Below are 17,628 nucleotides of genomic sequence, written 5' to 3' on the forward strand. Positions count from 1 at the left end.
CATCCCAGCCTGGCACAGAGCGCCCCAGGAAGGGCGGCGAACAAAGGCCAGGCCCGGGGAGAAGGGGCGGGGGCTCCTCCGGCTCGCCCTCCTCCTTGGGCTGAGGCGGAGGGACGGCCCCTCGCCGAGGAAAGAAGAGTCAGGTCGGGGCGAGGAGGAGACGCGGGTTCTAGCGCTCCACTCGGAGGCAGCGCGAGCGAGCGGTCGAGTGGGCTCCGCAGGTAGGGGCGCCCCGTCGGGGCCACCCAGCCAGGTAAGCGGGACGGGGCGGCGAAGGATAATTCCCTTCTTTGGACCGGACGCACCTGCAGGGGATGGAACTGGGATGGGGAGGGGGGCTCTTTCCCGGGCGTTGGGGCGGTTCCCTCGCCCCTTCGAACCCCCCCCCAATCTTCCCCTCTCAAAATGCCCCCAGCTATTGTTCGTATCCGTGTCTGGGTATATATGGGCGTTGGGTGGGGGCGAGATGTCCATGTAGCCAGCGGTGCCCCTTCCCTTATAGGCTATTGGCTAGACTCCCCTCTTGTCTATCTCCAAGGGAGCTTCTTCCTGGATGGCACCTGAAGGGGGCACCGGTGGCGGTGGGGAGCTCGCCTGCCCGCCTCCCTGCCTGGACGGACGTGGCGCATTCCACACATTTTTGACATTTCTGCTCCCTAATCCGCGCAGCGAGCGAGTCTCCGGGACTGGAGAGAAGGAGAAGGGGGACCTGCGGCGTCTTGGCAAGGGGGGAGACTGGCAGGCAGCCGCATGGAGTTCCCTCCCCGCGCTTCTGGGGAACAGAAAAGAGGGTTCCTGTATCCTGTTCCCACCTGAGGGGGTTGATTCAGAGCCCTGAGCACTTGCCCTCAGTGCTAGAGTCCCGAGCGCCCTAAAGGGACGTTATGATTACAGATCCTCTCCAACAGTTCCGGTGGAGACTTAGGGACAAAAGATCTGGGTCATCGAATGTGGCTTGTGGGCAGGATTGAGTTGTGTGCATCGCTCTCCCCACCTGAAACAATGTAATGCTTTTCTGGCTTTTTAAAAAGTGCACGTTTCCTTTGTTGAGCTGACAAGGGAGGCGGCTGGAGACTTTAATGGTGACAGCCTCTCTCTGTTTGCCTGCGCTGCTGGTTTGTGGGAGGCCCAGGTGGGGAGCAAGGTGAGGGATAGCACCTGGCCTCATTTAGGACAAGGGGGGAGGTCTTCCAAAGGCACTGGGGTGAAGCCCTCCCAAAAGCCAAGGCACCCAGAGTGGGCAGCAGCAGGACTGATCAGCCATAGCCTCTCCACACCCCTAGCAGAGAATCCCTGGGAATGCTCTCCCAGTACAGGAGAATGGCTTTGCTATGATGCTCTGGCTGAACCTGTGGAACTCCTGCCTGTCATAGTGACAGGATGAATTAATGGAGGATGAGTGGAGGGATGTTTTCCCTTACTTGCAGGACTTAGAGAGTTCCTCTTTGTAATGAGATTTTTATTAAAGTTTTTCATAATATAATAAAACGGCAGTTACAAAACACACACCAAAAAAGAATAAGAATATGGAGTCCTCTTTTAAAAGGAATTATTAGCCCTTACGACTCACCGAGGATAGTATCCCTATCCTCGGGGAGTTTCTCTTTGGATCTTGGGAAGACCTTGGGACAGCAAGTGCTTTTAGTGCATCTTTAAGGTCAGTTCTCTCTCTGCAACAACAGAGCGGTAGGCATCCGGTCCACCTTTGAGACACCTGATCCCCTTTGAGCCAAAGGACAAATTGTCTGGTTGCCTTGCCCAGTTGTGGCTAACCTCCTTGGGGCCAGTTCTGCTTTGTGCTCAGGGAGGTGCCCAGAATGTTCTGAGACTTTCTTCACAAATGAACCAGGGAGCCTGTTGCACTTGGATCTGCCCCATGAAAGGGTTTATTGAGCGGAGGGCAATTTTACTTCCCCCCCCCACCTTCATTTAATCAGGATTTGCCAGTCCTGGGAATGAGGAAGGCATCGTGTGTGCATGACATTTTCTGGCAGCCACAGAGAGCCATCCAGGGACACCTCTCTCTTGGTACTTGGATGCTTATCTGGTGGCAATTTTGAATTCACCCAGTTTATTGGTTTCTCTCCCCAGCTTGAGTTGGGTAGCCAGGATCTGAAATAGCCGTCCGCTAATGTTGATGTTGGAGAAGCACATGGCTATGAGCATCCCATGTGGCAGTGGGCATTGGTGGGCTTCCACAGTTGCTTTTGGGGGCTGCAGCTGCCAGGTTGCTGCCTGACTTATTTGGGGGCACAGGAGCTGAAACGAGATCTCTGTCCCTTGGGGAACTGTGGAGGGGACTACTGAGCCAGTGCGCCTGGTGGATAGATCTAGCTCTTGGTTTGTTTTCCAAGGGGAAGTGGCTGTTGCCCCTGTTATTGTCCACTGTTGTCTTGGCAACCTGTGGCTTGGGCTGGGCCTCCCCTCTTCGCCTGTGGATGGGACAGGAAAGGCTGTTTCCTCCTGGTGACTCAGGATTGCAAAGGGAACTGGCCTCCAGAGCCTCTTGCCGACTGTGGGAACGGCAGTGCTTTCGGGTGCCCCTCCAGGAGTCAGGATGGTTGTCTTGGATGACTTTTGAGGTGAATCTCCCTTGCTTGAGGGGGGCCTGGAGGCCTTTGGGGGCCCTCTTTACCTATAGCCCCGGACTTTGAAGGATTCACACATGCCCCTTGGCACCACAAGGAAGGCTCTACTGCTGTGTGGCTCTTTGACAAGCCCTCTTTAGCTTGGACAAGCCTTGCCAATGCCATCTGTCCCCCCCCCCACTGGCTCTCCCTCCTCCTTGTGGCTGACTCTCTAGCATGAGGACTTGATGGGTGTGGACGGCCAGAACAGTTCTCACTCTGGTCCAGCTTGATGTGGGGGGAAAGCTGGTCACCCTGCTCTTGTGTCGTCACAGGCTTTTTGGCAATCCAACCGTTGTGGGCGGCGAGGCCTTGGGCCCAGCTCAAGACCAGGCCTGCCGCCCCCAACTTTCCCAGGCTCTTTCCTGGGGCGGGGGGGGGGGAGAGGACAGGCCAAAAGCAGCCTTGCCTGGGAAGGGAGCGGCCCACAAGGAGGTCTTGTCAGCTTCTCCTGGAAGGGGCCACATCACAGCCAGGGCTCACAGGCAGGTTTCCCCTTTCTCCCTTCCTTCCCCTTCCCCCAGAGGACCTTTTTCTTCCTTTCTGTTTTCTCTCTGTGTACTTTGTGTGTGTGGTCCAGCTAGGAGCCCCTGCAACTCGCTCAGTCCCCAGGTCTAAGAGGAGGCTCACAGCCATCCCGGGCCTTTCCTGGAGCTCCGACCCTTTGGCATTTGCTGCCCAGCCACTCCCAGCCACACAAGCGCCTCATTCTCTGACCTCTTCGAGGAGAAGAAAGCCGCCTTGTCGCTGCTGGCAAGGTGGGGTGTCCACCCTCCCTCCCTTCTCCAGAACAGAGGCTGCTTGTCAGGGCTTGTGACCTGCTGGAGCAGCTCTGGAGGAGAGAGGGGAAGGCAAGGGAACAGGGAGACCACCCCCCACCCTCACCGAGGCAGTTCCTGCGGAGGTGTCCCCTCCCTCCTCCCCCACTAGCTGGGAGACTTGAGGAGAAAGAAAGGCAAAAAGCCAAGACTTCTGGCTGCCTTTTCTGCTGATGAAGAACTCTTGCATCCCCTTGGGAGGACCTGTGTTCAGTTTCAGGGAGGTGGGAAAGGGAGGGAGGGAGAGTTCAGGACAGAGGCAGGCATGTGCTTCTGCCCTGCCGCAGAGGGGGCTGTGAGTTGAGGTGCTCCTGACCTGAGCCAGTGGTGCATGGCTGCTTTGCCTCTGGCGGGGCCCAGGTGGCTCCTCCAAGGTAGGGCAGTGTTGGGACTTGGCCTGAAGGTGGCGTACTGTGGCTGTCATGGTGGCCTCCCGAGAAGAGGGCTGGGGGTGCAGAGAGATCTGAGGTGCAGCTGAGAGAGAGAACCGATGAAGGGTCAATGAAGTAGAATCGCTGGAGCTGTGGGGGCATTGAACATGTTGCCAGTGTGATATTGTTGCTTTTCATGTGCACTCTTCCATGTACTTGAGAAAGCAACATGTATTTTTAGTAATCATGCCAGAGGGGCAGGAAGGTCTGTTTACAATCAAGATTTCAGATGGGGTGAGAGATCTGGGAGCATTTGGGGGGGGGATGTGTGCAGACACAGTTGGGTGGTGAAGGTGGGGTAGATGGGGGTGGGGGCAAGGGATTACTCTTGGTTAATCCCAGATTCAACATACGATTCATTTGTCAAGGTCTGAGCAACCTAGATTTTATTTTAATCACCCGCTTCTACACTATTCAAAGTGGCTTTGATGCAGAAGTCAAAACAAGATGGTCACTCAGGATGTGTTGGGGTTGGGGTGGGGAATGGATCTCCTAGGGTCCTTTTCTGGGCTAGGATTGTTGACTTTTCCTTTTCCTTTAGGGGGACCATTGCCATGGAGACCTGTAACCACAACGTGGCCAGCCCAGCTGGTCGAGTGCAGGCACGTCTTCAGGTGAGCTGATATTGTGAATGGAAAAAACAACAACTTGGAATATTGTGAATGGAAATACTTGTAAACAAAGCAGGGTTCTCACCCTCAGGCCAGTGAGCGAGCCTAGGGAGGGCAATGCAGGGCCTTTTCGGTGCTGACCCCTTATTTATGGAGTTGGCCTGGAGTCAACTTTGTTCTCTTTTGGCAATGGTTGAAGGCTTTCCCTAGTTCTGTGTTGTAACTGATTGTAAGTGCTGTGCTACTGTTGGTTTTATTAGGATCTCTCTCCACAAGGGGTACCACCCTGATGCATGCACAGGGGCTGCAACCTTTGTGTGCATCAGCCCCAAATGACCAGGAGATGCTCCCCCACTGTAGTACCAATGGCCTCCTCCTCTCCTTGGCTCATCAGCCTTCAGGGCTTCAACAGAGCAGGGTGGCTCCCTGCTCCTCAGCTCCTGTTATTGTCCAATTAGGAGGATTGGCCCTAAATCCCTTAGGGTTAATTGGCTTGCTCTGTGATCCTATTAGAGTGAGCTACAGACCCTGGATACTGCCTGCAACTGGGGCAGTTCTCTTCCTTCCTCTCCCACCTTCTCCCGAATCTCAGCCAGCCCCGTGCCTTGGCCATCCACCCCATTTCTTCAGACCCACATCTCGCAGTGGTGGTGCAGCCAGTTAAAGCTACTGTATTCTCCACCTTGCAGAACAGTCTTCTAGACCTGACCGAGACAGGCAAAGGCCTGAAAGTGCAGACTGAGAAGCCACATCTGGTGAGCCTGGGCAGCGGGCGTCTCAGCACTGCCATCACTCTCCTGCCTCTGGAAGAAGGTAAGCACCTGCAGGGCTGGTTGGGAAGCCCCTTTCTGTGTGGAGGACACCATCAGAGCATCAGCCAGGAAAGGTGGCAAAGCAGAATCTCTCCAACCTTGATGCGCTGGCCCATCCAATTTAGGAATCTCCTTTGGGCAGCCTTGGCTACTCTCAGGCCCCTGGCTGTCAAGCTCCCTAGGTGAGAGGGGGCACCTGCTTCTCCTGCTGGGAACTAGCCAGGCAGAAGAGCTGCTTGGAGGACAGTGGCTGCCCCACATCCTGCCCTGCTGAGCATCTGCCTGTGTCTCCTTGCAGGCAAAACTGTGCTGGGCTCAGCCGCCGGGGACATTGTGCTGCAGGGGGCCGGCGTGGCACCCAAGCACTGCTTCATCGAGAACATGCATGGGACTCTCACTCTGCACCCCTGTGGCAACCCATGTGCCATAGATGGCTTGGCAGTCACACGCCCCACACGCCTTTCTCAAGGTAAGGAGGCTGATGGGTTGGCGGTTTTCCTTGTTACTAATATATCCCTCCCTTTCTACCGGTGAGAGCAAACAGCTGCTTAACACTATAGCCTGACAATTAAAAAAATAAAAATACTCTAACAACCACATATACAGAGTAGCTTTGTTGGCAAGGAAGCTGATTACATTTCCAAAGGCCTGGGCAAGCAACAAACATTTTCGCCTTGCCCCAAAATGAAGCCAGTGGGTGGGACTCCTGAAACTCCTTTGGGGAGGCTGCAATGGAGTGTGGCTTTGTTCTCCCCCGCCCCCAAGGTAGGGGTCATGGCAGCTGATGAGCAGAGGCAGCGGCTCCTTGGATGCAGGAGGTGTGGTTGTGAGATGCCTGGCTGTGTCTGGGGCAGGGAACAGCAGACCCATTGGATGTCCTGCAGGTCCAAAGGGCTATTAGAGGATCCAGGATCTTAAGATTTATACACCGCTCGAATGTAAAACAAAAACCCAAAAACTCTCAAGTGGTTTACAGAAGATCATAAAACATGTGCCCACATTCTTTTGAGGATCAACCTTGGAAGAAGGGAGAAGAAGGGTGGGGGTAGCATGCTGCTTTCTGCTGGGGGCTGTGGAGCTCACTTTGCTTTTAGCTTGGCCGTGCAATGCATGCTGTGGCCTAGGTAGGTGCCTGACTCTAGCACAGGTGGCTGCTGGTCAGGCACTCTTTCAGTTTGGCTCATAGCTGCCAAGTTTTCCCTTTTCTCACAAGGAAGCCTATTCAGCATCAGGGAATTTCCCTTAAAAAAAGGGATAACTTGGCAGCTATGGTTTGGCTGTGCCTGGTAGTTGTTTCTGAGGCAAGGCTGAGTCACTTGGGGCCTACAACCAGGGAGGACGGTGGTGAATCTGCTGCTGGTGTGATTTTCTGTGTGATCTGCAAATGAATTTTGGCTCCGCTCTGCCTGACGATTTGCTGGGTTCTGCCTTTGGCTTGGCCTGAGGAAGCTGTGGGGAGGGGCTGCTGTCAAGCGAGGCCCCTCCTTAGCAAGGATTAGACTGCTGTCAGATATCAAAGGTCCTTCCTGACAGCTGCAGCGCTGGCACGTGGGCGGCCCAAACAATGGCCGAGACTGTCTGTGCAGAGGGACACTTGAGGAGAGTAGGTGGCTGGTGGGCTCCAGGCCCCCTTCCTGGGGGGTCTGGAGCAACCACTGGGCCCCCCCAAAAAGTGTGGGCTGCTGTTGCTGAGGAAGGCTCACTGATGGGGCCACACCAAGATGCTGGCACTGCAGCAAATCTCTCTTCTCTGTGGCTTTTTGTCCTTGGCAGGCAGGCAGGCAGGCAGGCAGGCTCTTGCTGGCACAAACAAAGGGAAATTCAACAAAATAGGAACAGTGACAAGTCCAAGCTCAGAGAGGGAAAGAATGTTTTTAGCCTCCCAAGTTTGGGCCGGCTGCTGGATAGCACTTTGCTACACTCTTTCTCTGCACACATGGGGTGGGGGGTGGGGAGAGAGAAGCTGTTGCTCGTCTGCCTGTCCTTGTCCCTGGGGCTGCCAGGGACACGGCAGGGGAGGAGGGGGCTGTTCCTTGGCGGATGCCAAGCTGGCATTTGCTGGGAGGCCGTGAAACTGGCAGTTCTGCGACACTTCACTTGGTGGCTCCAGGCAGACTGGGAAAGCCTGTGTGGTTCTGTAGCTACCTTGATAGCGGACTCCTAACTGACTCCGGAGAGGACCACAGGCTTTCTCCCAGCTGGGGTCTTGCCTTCGCTCAACAAGCTGGCCCCCTTGTGATCTACTCCCAGACATCACTGGTGAGTGGAAGGTGGTTTGCTGAATGTGTCCACTCGCCAGTGTTTCCTTCCCTTGACTGCTTGGCAGATGCTTGAGATGCTGCTTTGATGTTGCTCTTTCTACTCCCAAAGGAAGAGAAGGACTGAGGCTGCATCCTGGAGGCCTGGGAGATCTTCTAGGTGTGTGGTCCCTAATGTCCAGGTGCTGATCCCACCTGGCAAAGTAGGATGGAGTGCACTTGGGCGATTACACCCAGAGTGGAAGGGCATGACATGCCCCGATCAATGATGCAGATACTGACCAGTATGGAAGGAGGGAGGCAGCTGGTTGGGAGGCAATTTTGCAGTAGGACTGACTGGGCTGTCTACAATCTACAACCTACAGCAGCTACTGTATGCAGCTGGGGGACAGGGAATGGGAAGGTGGATTAGGGGAATTTCAAAATTCCCTGGTGCTTGATCTTTAGTGATGCTTTCACCTGAGTTATCTGTAGTGAACTTGCACAGAATTCCTGGCTGGGTGGGTACAGTGCAAAAGTTCAGGTTCAGAGAGAGGCACCAATTGTGCACCTTTTTCACAGGTGCCGCACACTGGGTTGACGTTTTCATTGCACTGTCTGCTGTGACTGCAAGACTGCTTTTCCGGGCAGTCACTAGCAGTTTAGATCCCATTAGTGTGTAAGTAAACCGAGGACTTTTTGCCCCATAGTGCATCCCTTTAGACTTGCCTACATGGAAGTGGATTTGCTATTTCAATGCCCCATCACCCAATTTGGAAATATCCTCATGGAGCTCCTTCGAATCCCTTTTTGTTCTTGCCAGCCTATTTTATTTTACTATATGACTTGCCATATGGAAACTTCTTTGAAGTCATACATGATGGAAAGTGGTAGATAAAAAATACTTAACGATTTGGTGTTAACAGCAAACTGGCTACCTGACTGCTCACTCCCAAATCCAGGTGATTGGTAAACAAGTTCAAAAACACAGGTCCCAATACAGATTTTGGGGCACCCCATTTCTTGCTCCCCTCTATCAGGAAAACTGCAATTTTATTGTTTTTCTTTGCTTCCTGTTTCTTAACCAGTTTCTGCTCCATAAGAGGATCTTATTCCATAACTGCTATGCTTACTTGGGAATATTTGGTGAGGGGCTTTTATCAAATGCTTTTTGAAAGTCTAAGAATGTACTCTCTGCCAAAACACTCTTCTTCATTTGCTTACTGACAAGGTTAATGAGACTTTTGACTTTCCCTTGCAAACTTCCTTTCTAACCCATCACCTCATTCTTTAGAAGTTTCCTCTTTTGAAGTCAAATGTGACTGTACTTTCTTGGAAACTGCCCACTTACATCTTGCTCCAAGTTCTCCTTGGTGCCACTTAGGATTATGTCCAGGGTCATCTCCTTTCTGGCTGGTTCCTTGACCAGCTGTTCTAGGGCAATCATTTAGGGTACTGTATCTATAGACCTTTGTGTCATGAGTGGAGCATACATGAGCCTAGTCTTATTTGAGTGAAATTCGTTCAATTTGCCCATCAGTACACCACTTCCTCCCTGACTTCATTCTCCATCTCCCAGAACACTTGTCAGGAAATTGACAGCATGTCTGTCACCAGTACTAGTCACCCACAGCAGTTCCGTGGAGAAGTCTGCCCATTTAAGTCAATCTAATTCAGGCTTTTTTTTACACTGCTTGGCAGGAAGAGGCTCTCTAGGATTTCAGGTTGGGTCTCTCCCAGTCTTATGTGGAAATGTCATTGGGGATTGAACCTGGGACATTCTGCATGCAAATCAGGTATTCAGCTGTGGCCCTTGGAGATTAATTTCCCTCTTTAAGAACAGCCCTGTTGGGTTATAACAGCAGCCTACCCAGCTAAGCACCTTCTTCCTCCCAGTGACCAAGTAAATGTTTGTGGGAAGCCTACAAAGCAGGACAGGAGTGCAACAGCTTTCTTCAGCTATTGATGATGGTGATCTGACCTGATGTTGCAAGTTCACGTGGCCTACTAATTTGAGATTTAAAGTATTTATTTGACACATTGAGAGCCATGGAGTCACATGTTCAGGTCACATAAAAAGTAAAGCATAGTCGTATTGGTCCATAAGAAAATTAAAAAATAATGTTTAGGCCCACCAAAATATCACAAAACAGTATGCACTCTTTGGGCCTAAGAATGCAATGGCCCCAATTTGGTTTTTGAACTGATGTTCAGGATGCATTATAGTATTGTGTGACTGCACACAGTGTTTACTGCTCTTGGGGGCTTTGTTATTTAATAATAATAATAATAATAATAATAATAATAATAATAATAATAATAATAATAATAGAAAGACCAAACCAACACACTATTTGCATTGGCCTTGGACCACAGTGGAGAGCTCTGGTGCCTCCCCAGGAGGTCTCGCCTGCCTGAAATGGTGCCGCAAAACCACATGCCTGCATCAGAAAGGTGCTAACACACAGGCTCCCATTTTGCACCCGTTAAGCATGTGCTGCTTCCGGCCCCGAGATATAGCACTGCTATTCCCTTTCTCCAATATTCAGTCCCTTATTTCCTCCTCCCCATTGTCATTTTATCTTCGGAATGGGGTCGGTGTCTGTGCTTCGGTGTGGACTGAAGAAACCGTTAAGCGAATTGTTGCTCTCTGCAGAGCAAAGAATGGGGATCTGGAACTAGTGGCCTCCTTAAGGACCTCCCCCCCCCCCCCCCCGTCCCAAACACACACATTTTCTAGGGAGCTCCTCCACACACCACCGGGTGCAGCAGCCAGCCCTTTCATACAAAGATCACAGTGTCAGATTTTCCAGAGACTCCCTGTTTCCTGCCTGAATCATTCTCTTTCCCACCCCCCACCCCCGCCCGCCGAGACCCTGGAAAAAGAATCCCATTAAAAATATTTTAAAAATTAATAGCCCCGAGGACTCCCCTGGGCCGAGAGAGGAAAATAGTTGAGCTACTTCTCTCCATGACTGAGTCAATCCCAGCCACACACACACTCAAATGCTTTTGCAAGGCGTGGGCCGAAGCCTGTTGTGCCTGGCTGGAGAGAGCCAGCAGACTGCAGACACAGATGTGCTCTTATAGATGCCTCCCCCCTCTCCTCACCCCCCATTGTGCTGCTAAACTGTGATCTCACATGTGGGAGGGACGGAAGCAGCAGCAGCAGCAGTGAGAAGCCAGAGCAGCCCATCACCCTGCAAAGGACCCTGCAGTTGCCCTATATTTTCCATGCTAGTAAATCCCACCAAGGCTGCCCTACTTCAAAGCACATCATTGCCATGTCCCTTGAATGCACATCCCAAATCGCAGCTCAGGAGGCTGAGGTGTGCACTCTGACCAAAAATGGGATCCTGGGAGGGGGCAGAAAGTCCCAGGGACCGATGCACCTAGAGATTTGAAGGGAGGGGGCTTGGGGTTTCACTCTGGCCCTTTTTAGCCATAGCTGGGGTACAACCTGGCCTTTGGATCTCTCCTGTCCCTTTGTCCAACCTGGGGGTGGGAGGGAGATGCTTTCTAACCGACAGCAGCCTCCGCCAATGAGGTCCTTACTCCATTTTGAGGAAAGGCTGGACCCAGTCCATGCAGCCGGCAAGGGGGGGGGGCTTGTGCCCAGAATTTCCTCCCGGAGAGACAACTGGTAGCTTGTGCTACTACTAGCCTGCGGGACACTTGCTTTTCAGGGATGATTTGGCTTCAGTTTCTGCTGGCTTGTCCAGGCCATCCAAGGCATGGCCTTCTCCAGTTCTTCCTTTGAGGTACCTTCTCCTTCTCCCAAGCACTGTTTCTTTTTTTATTTATGCCACCACCGACATCAGGCACCATCTTCAACAGGTTTACAGAGAGGCTTAGAAAAAAACTTTAAAAGCACACCTATGTAAACCAAGCTTTACAACACTACCATACAAAACAGCAGTTTAAAGCAGCCAGCTGCGTTTTAAACGGACCAAGCAGTACAAAAGCCAGGGGAAGTGAAAAGAGGTTTGGCGTTGAGGCAGACTGGGGGGGGGGGAGAGCCTGCTGCCCCACTTCTTTCATGCCCCAGAGTGGTCACCTTGTGAGGGTTTGATCTTTCCAGTGAAAGGAAGAGGTGGCTGCTTTGCTTTCTCTGTCTCACAATCTTTTCTCCTGCCCCTTTTTCAGGGCTCAGTGCATCTCACTCTCATTTTCACTTCACAATGGCCCTGCAAGGGAGCTTAAGGTGCACGATAGAAGCAAGCCTCTCCCATAGGTGTCTGATGTCTGCTGCACCCACACTGTCTCTCAGGGAGCTTGTGAGATAGCTGTTCAGTTTGGGGATGCCTGAGCTAGAGGAAGTCACAGTGAAAATACAATTTAAGCAGCCTGGCTCCTGCATGGTGTCATTCCGTGGCACATAATGCGGGCGGGCAAGGTCCACACTGCAGGGGGTGATTTCACTCTCCCCCCCCCCACAAGAAAAGAGGGCATTCAAAATAATGTTGCGATGCTCTTGGGTTTGGCAGCCGCCTGCAAAGAAGAGTCCAAAATTGTGTAGAGCCTAAATGGGGAGGCAAAAGGGGTTTTTTTTGGGGGGGGGTGGCGGCGCTGTTATTTTTTTGGGGGTGTGTGGCGGCCCGCTTCTTTCAAAGGGACGTTGAAACTGTTTAAGGACCCACTAGCACATAATTTATTGGCAGAATAAAAGCGGGTGAGAGCGGCGCCTTTCCGCAGCTCTGAACTGGTCACGGCTCCGGTTTTCTCTCCGGCACCTTTCCCAACAACCCTGCAAGGCAGGCCAGTATCATGGCTGCCCCACCCCCACCCAGAGCTGAGTCGACCGAAAGGGTTGCTACTACTAGTGAGTCCTCGGAGTGGGGGCGGCCCCTGAGTCCCAGCCTCGTTTCGGCCACGGCCTCGACGGGCAGTCTCTGTCCCTACTGACCTGCGCGAAGTAAAGCCCGGCCAGCCGCCTCGTGGCCAGACGAGGGCGCAGCCCTTCAGCCGTCCAGGCTTTGCTCCCGGGGGAAGCGCCGGTAGCGACCCCGGCCCTGCCGGGCAAGGGCCTTCGCGGCGATCCACCCCCCATCTCCAAGGGTCCTGCCGCTGCGCCCCCCTTCCTGCCGAGACCCTCCCCAGAGGTCCGCCTCAGCGGCGCCCCCTCCCCGGTCTCCACTGCCCGGCTGCGCGACGGAAGCAGGGGAGGAGCCGCCCCCTGAATAGACCCCGCCAGCTGGGGCCGGGCTTGGCACCGCGAAAGGCGCGGCCAGACCGGGATCGGGCGCGCTGCACTGAGGAGGAGGCGGCGGCACGACGGGGGCAGGTGAGTGCGCCAGGGGCGGGCGCGCGCGCGTCCTCCTCGCCGCGGTGCCTTTCGACGGAGAAAAGGCGGCGGCCGCTCCGGCCTCGCCGGGCTTGCAACAGGCGCTCCAGCCGCAGGCGCTATTTTTAGGATTCCCCAAAGTGGCGCCGGCGGGCTGGACCTGGCCGGGCGCAAATGCCGGTCCCCTCCCCCGGCGTAACGCGCTGTGGCTCCCGGCGCAAAGAAGCTGGGCGGGCCCAGGGAAGCGAGGCAGGCTGGGGCCCGCAATCCGGTTCCGAGTCGGCTCGGCTCGCGTTGCACGCCTCCCCTCTGCCCTTTCCCCAAGGGACGGCTTCTGATCCTGCTCCAGGCCTGGCGGCCCTTGCGCTCTTTGCCGCCTCCGCTGCCCACAGGAGACGTGGCACCCGACGGGGGGGGGGAAGCATCACATGGTATTGGAAGCGACAAGGGGGGTTGCCTGGGCCGCGTGGACCTCAAGCTTTCCCTGGACGAGTCCAACCGCCTCCCTCTCTTATGTCCGCCCCCCCCCGCATGCTTGGGTAGTTATGCCACCGATCAGTGGGCGGCGCAATGGCTAAGAGTTGCAGATTGCGCTCAGAGTGTGGATTCTGTTGAGGGGTCTCTGCGAATTGAGGGAGCAAGGTCCAGAAGGTCAGCCAAAAATGGGCAGGGCAAGGGGCTGCCGCGGGGTGGGGTGGGGGGACGGGCGGGAATAATGCTTGGAGCCCACCTGGATGGCTCAGATCGATTCCCTGGTTTGGATGTTTGCATCTGCTGGCTGACTTGCGCCAAACATCAGGTTTCCTGGTAACTTAGTATATTCTGGCGTATAAGACAACTGGGCGTGTAAGACGACCCCCAACTTTTCCAGTTAAAATATAGAGTTTGGGATATACTCGCCGTGTAAGAAATACAAACCGGTGTATACGACCCCCGACTTTTGAGAAGATTTTACTGGGTTAAAAAGTAGTCTCATACGCAGGAATATACAGTAGTCGCTTTTTCTGTGCCATCTTGACTTCAGGGCTATGTGGTGCCTAGCTCTTGTGCTGGGGATCCACTTAACCCTATAACATTGGTCAGACTTGAAGTTAGACGCTGAGCCTGTTAGGACCAGAAGATAAACAGCAGGTCATGCAAGCCACTGTTTTCAGCTGCCGGTTATCCTTAAAAAGGAACGTCAGTGGTCTACCTTACAGGGTTGTTGTGAGCAAAGTGAAGGGCATGATTTATTACTACTGCATAGTTGAATTGCTATAGACATTATAATGAGAATGGTCCATATGTGCCTTTCCCAGGCAGCCATCAGGGATCAGAAGTCCAGATGGGGAGCAGCTCAGGCGTGGGTGATTTATCTCTGAGATCCCAGCACAAAGGACCAGCGATGCTGCTGAGGAGGGAGGGGAGCAGAGAGATTTACAGAGCAGATTGTTTGAGGGGGGGGGATTTGACGTGTGGCCGTTCTGGTGCTCCAATGCACCCAGAGCTTGGTGGGGCACAAAGCCCTGGGGACGGTCCCAACTGCCCCCTTCCTCCCCCTCCTTGGCTGTGTTCCACATGCTGTGCCTTGTATAGGGATGGCAGAGAAGCACAGACTGCCCCCCTCCCTCCTCTGCAGGACAGAGCCACCTGTTCTTTCGCTGGCTCCTGCTTTTACGTACTTCCGCTTCTTCCCAGGGTTCAGGCAGGACAGAGGACAGAATGGTTTTCTCTCCTCTTTCCCTCCCTCTCCCCAGAGTGATCTTTCCTGCCTCCTGACTGGTATGAAGTGTTTGGGGACTCAGGAAAGGTGGGATGGGAACTCAGAATTTGTACATGTCTGTGTTGCCCGTATAACTTAAGTCATCTGGGTGGCCCAGTGGAGGAGATGCTTAAGCTGACCGCCTGGGAAAGTAGCTTGCCCACAAGTCCTCCTTTCATCCTGTCTGAAGGAGGAGTGGCGGGGGGGGGGGCGCTACCAATGCTTCCCCAGGCCTTTCCTTGAGAGGAGACATATTGTGTTGCAGGCACAGAGCTGCAAGATTCATTGCTGCGTTGTAAGATAAACCTGGCAGCTCCCCTCTGGAGCTGTGGGGGTGGGGAGAGATTTTCAGTGAGGCTGGTCAAGTTGTCCTTTCTGCGGATGTGCAGAAGCATCAGTTTTGTCCCTGGGGGAGAAACATGCAGGGATTGAGCAGCAGTTTTCACTTCTCCAGAATTCTGCCTAGTACTGTAACATGATCCATAACATCTAGTTTCTTCGCCTGCTCCTCCAAAATGCCCTCTATTCCATTACCAACCAGCAAAGCCCTCCCGCACTCTGTAGACAAAATAATAAAAAGGCACACAAATCAGGCAGCAGAAATCAGACATTCAGAAACCAGTTGGAGAACCTTTCAACATACTGACCTTTAAGACCTTTAAGGAGAAAAATGCTCTGTTCCTCCAACTTTCACATGCTTTTCCTCCTTTACGTGTGTGTGGGTAACTGGAAGGAATTTTTTTATTTTGTTTCGACTACGTCAGACCAACACGGCTACCTACATATAACTGTAACTTTTTAGTTTAGATAAGAGGTGACACGATAGAAGTATATAAAATAATGCATGGAGAAGGTGAAGAGAGAAAAGTTTTTATTCCTCTCTCAACACACAGAAACTCATGGCAGGGATTGTCAACAACAACCTAAGTGGCTTTAAAAGAGTCTTAAGCAAATTCATGGAGGATAGCCCTAAATATGGCTAGTAGCCATCGTGACTATGCTCTGCCTCTCCACTAGGAGGCTTCTGAACACCCTCTCCCTTTCCCCATGTGGCAAGGAGCAGATATTAGGGTTGTGTGGTTCAGACTCCTGGGATTAGCTAAACATGCAATCCCATTAAGAAGGAGGTGGGATGATTGTGATGTTTGCACATTTGATCTTGGAAGCCATGTGACTGCACCTGATTAACACAAAGCAGCAGCTGCACCCCAGAGGAAGTGCAACCTGCCTGGAAGGTGCTCCTGGCTTGAACTCAGCGCTGTCTTTGCATCCAGTCCTGGCAGGGGAAGGGCTGGTCAGTGTTATTATGGAGCACCCAAAGGCTCCATTTTTAGTAACCTTCAATTTCCTTGGTTTGTTTTTAAAATGGCCAGGAACGTGCTTGCCAACACGGCAGTTTCTGAAATATAGGAATGTGTGTGTGTTTGTTTGTGTATCTTCTCTGGGTGGTGTGGACCTGCCCTGGCCAGGCTCTGGTGAGGCCGGAGGGATTTGACTCTGGCATTTGGGGAGCACACAAGACTGGAATTAGTTGTGGGTTTTTTTCTACTTGTGGCTGGGAAGCATGCAGCCGCCACTGCAAAAGGGGCAGCTGCTGGTGCCAGTTTTTTTCTGTCCCATTTCCCAAAAGAAGCTGCTTCTACCGCCTGCTTTGCCGCAGGATCAAGGGGTCCAAGAGGGGGCTGTGAATTCCTGGCGAAAGCCAGGGGACTGCAGCGGGGTGGGATGTCAGCCGAGCCACCCAACCTTTGCATAAGATAAAGAAATGCCCTTCCTGGCTCTCTTTCTGGACAGGTCCCAATCCCTCCTTAGGAGCAGGGTGGCCTCCATGGCAGGTGCTGGGTGGGCAAAGTCGGAGCCTCTGCAAGTGCACCGGTGATGTCAGGAGGAGTGTGCAGGAGGGGGTGTGGCAGGCCTCTTCTTTCCACACCTGGCTCTCCGCAAATGCTGCTGCACATTCCACAGCAGCGCTCCAGGCAGGAGCTGGCTTGTCGGCCAGCCAGGGAGCTGGAATCCTGCCCCTGCAGGCATAGAATCCTGCTGCTCCGCCTCTGCGCACGAGTCCCCCACCCCCACCCCCCACCACACCTTTTGTGTGCACAAGGCACCTTGTCATTGCCCTGTCACTCACAGAGCTGCTCACAGATTTGGACAGCTGGGCTGGAGTGGGAGTGCAAGGCTGGGCCCCCACAGCATTCACAGTGGAAACTGTTGCTATTATTTAACCTCAGCCTGCCTCCCAGCATCTGAACCCCGTCAGCAGGTTGCGGCTCTTAGGGTGGCCTCATTTGGCCTCCTGCAGGCCAGGCTGGTCTTGTCCTATTCCTTTTACTCGGGGTGGGTCACAGTTGTGGACCGCCAAATGTTGCTAGACTGGAGAGCTGCCATAATCCCTGGACATTGGCCGTGCTGGCTGAGAGCTGGTGGGAGCTGGGAGTCCTGACAGTATCTCAAGAGCCACAGATGCACCCCAACTTCTGGTTTAACTCTTCCCAGTAGCTATTTCTGCGTTTTCTGGCCTTTTCTGTTCCTTTTCTGCCCACAGCTTGTTGCCATGTAACATCTGGCACCCACCAGATCACTTTCTGACGTGCTTCCAAGATCATATTGTATGTGTTGCACCAACTCCATTAAAAGGGACCCAGCTGGACTCTCCCTTGCAACGCTGTCCTGGGAAAGTGACAATGGGCTTGTCATGGTATTGAGCCCTTTGCAGGGTCAGTCATACCGGAACCCCAGCCATTTGGAGGAGGCCCCAAGGCAGAGTAGTACTTTTTGCAACCCCTGTGGGGCATGGGTTCAATGCGCAGTGAGAGGGGAGATTGCTGTGTGACCCCAAAGTATGTTTTAATAGGGTTGATTTCCTGCTCAGCCTGTGAGATCACTGTGAATCTCCCCCCTCCCCATCAGTTCTCTCATTTGCTTTCAGGGTGTATGATCTGCCTGGACCAGTCGACCTTCCTTCGGTTCAACCACCCGGCTGAGGCGAAGTGGATGAAAAGCATGATTCCCAGCGTGGGGCGAAGCCCTGCACCCCAGCATGGGCTCACAGCAGGTAGGAGAATTC

General features: G+C 53.4%; 1 protein-coding gene across 15 annotated transcripts in view; it reads left to right on the top strand.

Annotated features, from left to right (window-relative positions):
* Nucleotides 1-114: 114 nt before the first annotated feature.
* Nucleotides 115-17,628, top strand: part of PHLDB1 (pleckstrin homology like domain family B member 1) — a 41,915-nt gene continuing 24,401 nt past the window's right edge. For 14 of the 15 annotated variants that reach the window (XM_088657654.1, XM_088657655.1, XM_060268370.2 and 11 more), the window contains exons 1-5: nucleotides 115-253; nucleotides 4,418-4,490; nucleotides 5,177-5,300; nucleotides 5,598-5,768; nucleotides 17,491-17,616. In XM_088657654.1, the coding sequence (XP_088513780.1) occupies nucleotides 4,431-4,490; nucleotides 5,177-5,300; nucleotides 5,598-5,768; nucleotides 17,491-17,616 (481 nt within the window). In that variant the 5' untranslated portion in view covers nucleotides 115-253; nucleotides 4,418-4,430. Of the gene's footprint in view, nucleotides 254-4,417; nucleotides 4,491-5,176; nucleotides 5,301-5,597; nucleotides 5,769-12,685; nucleotides 12,821-17,490; nucleotides 17,617-17,628 lie in introns of those variants that run through there. The other variant, XM_088657659.1, reaches the window with a different exon arrangement.

This window comes from Zootoca vivipara, chromosome 14 (genome assembly GCF_965207765.1).
Source record: "Zootoca vivipara chromosome 14, rZooViv2.hap1.1, whole genome shotgun sequence".
In the NCBI taxonomy this organism is placed as follows: Eukaryota; Metazoa; Chordata; class Lepidosauria; order Squamata; family Lacertidae; genus Zootoca; species Zootoca vivipara.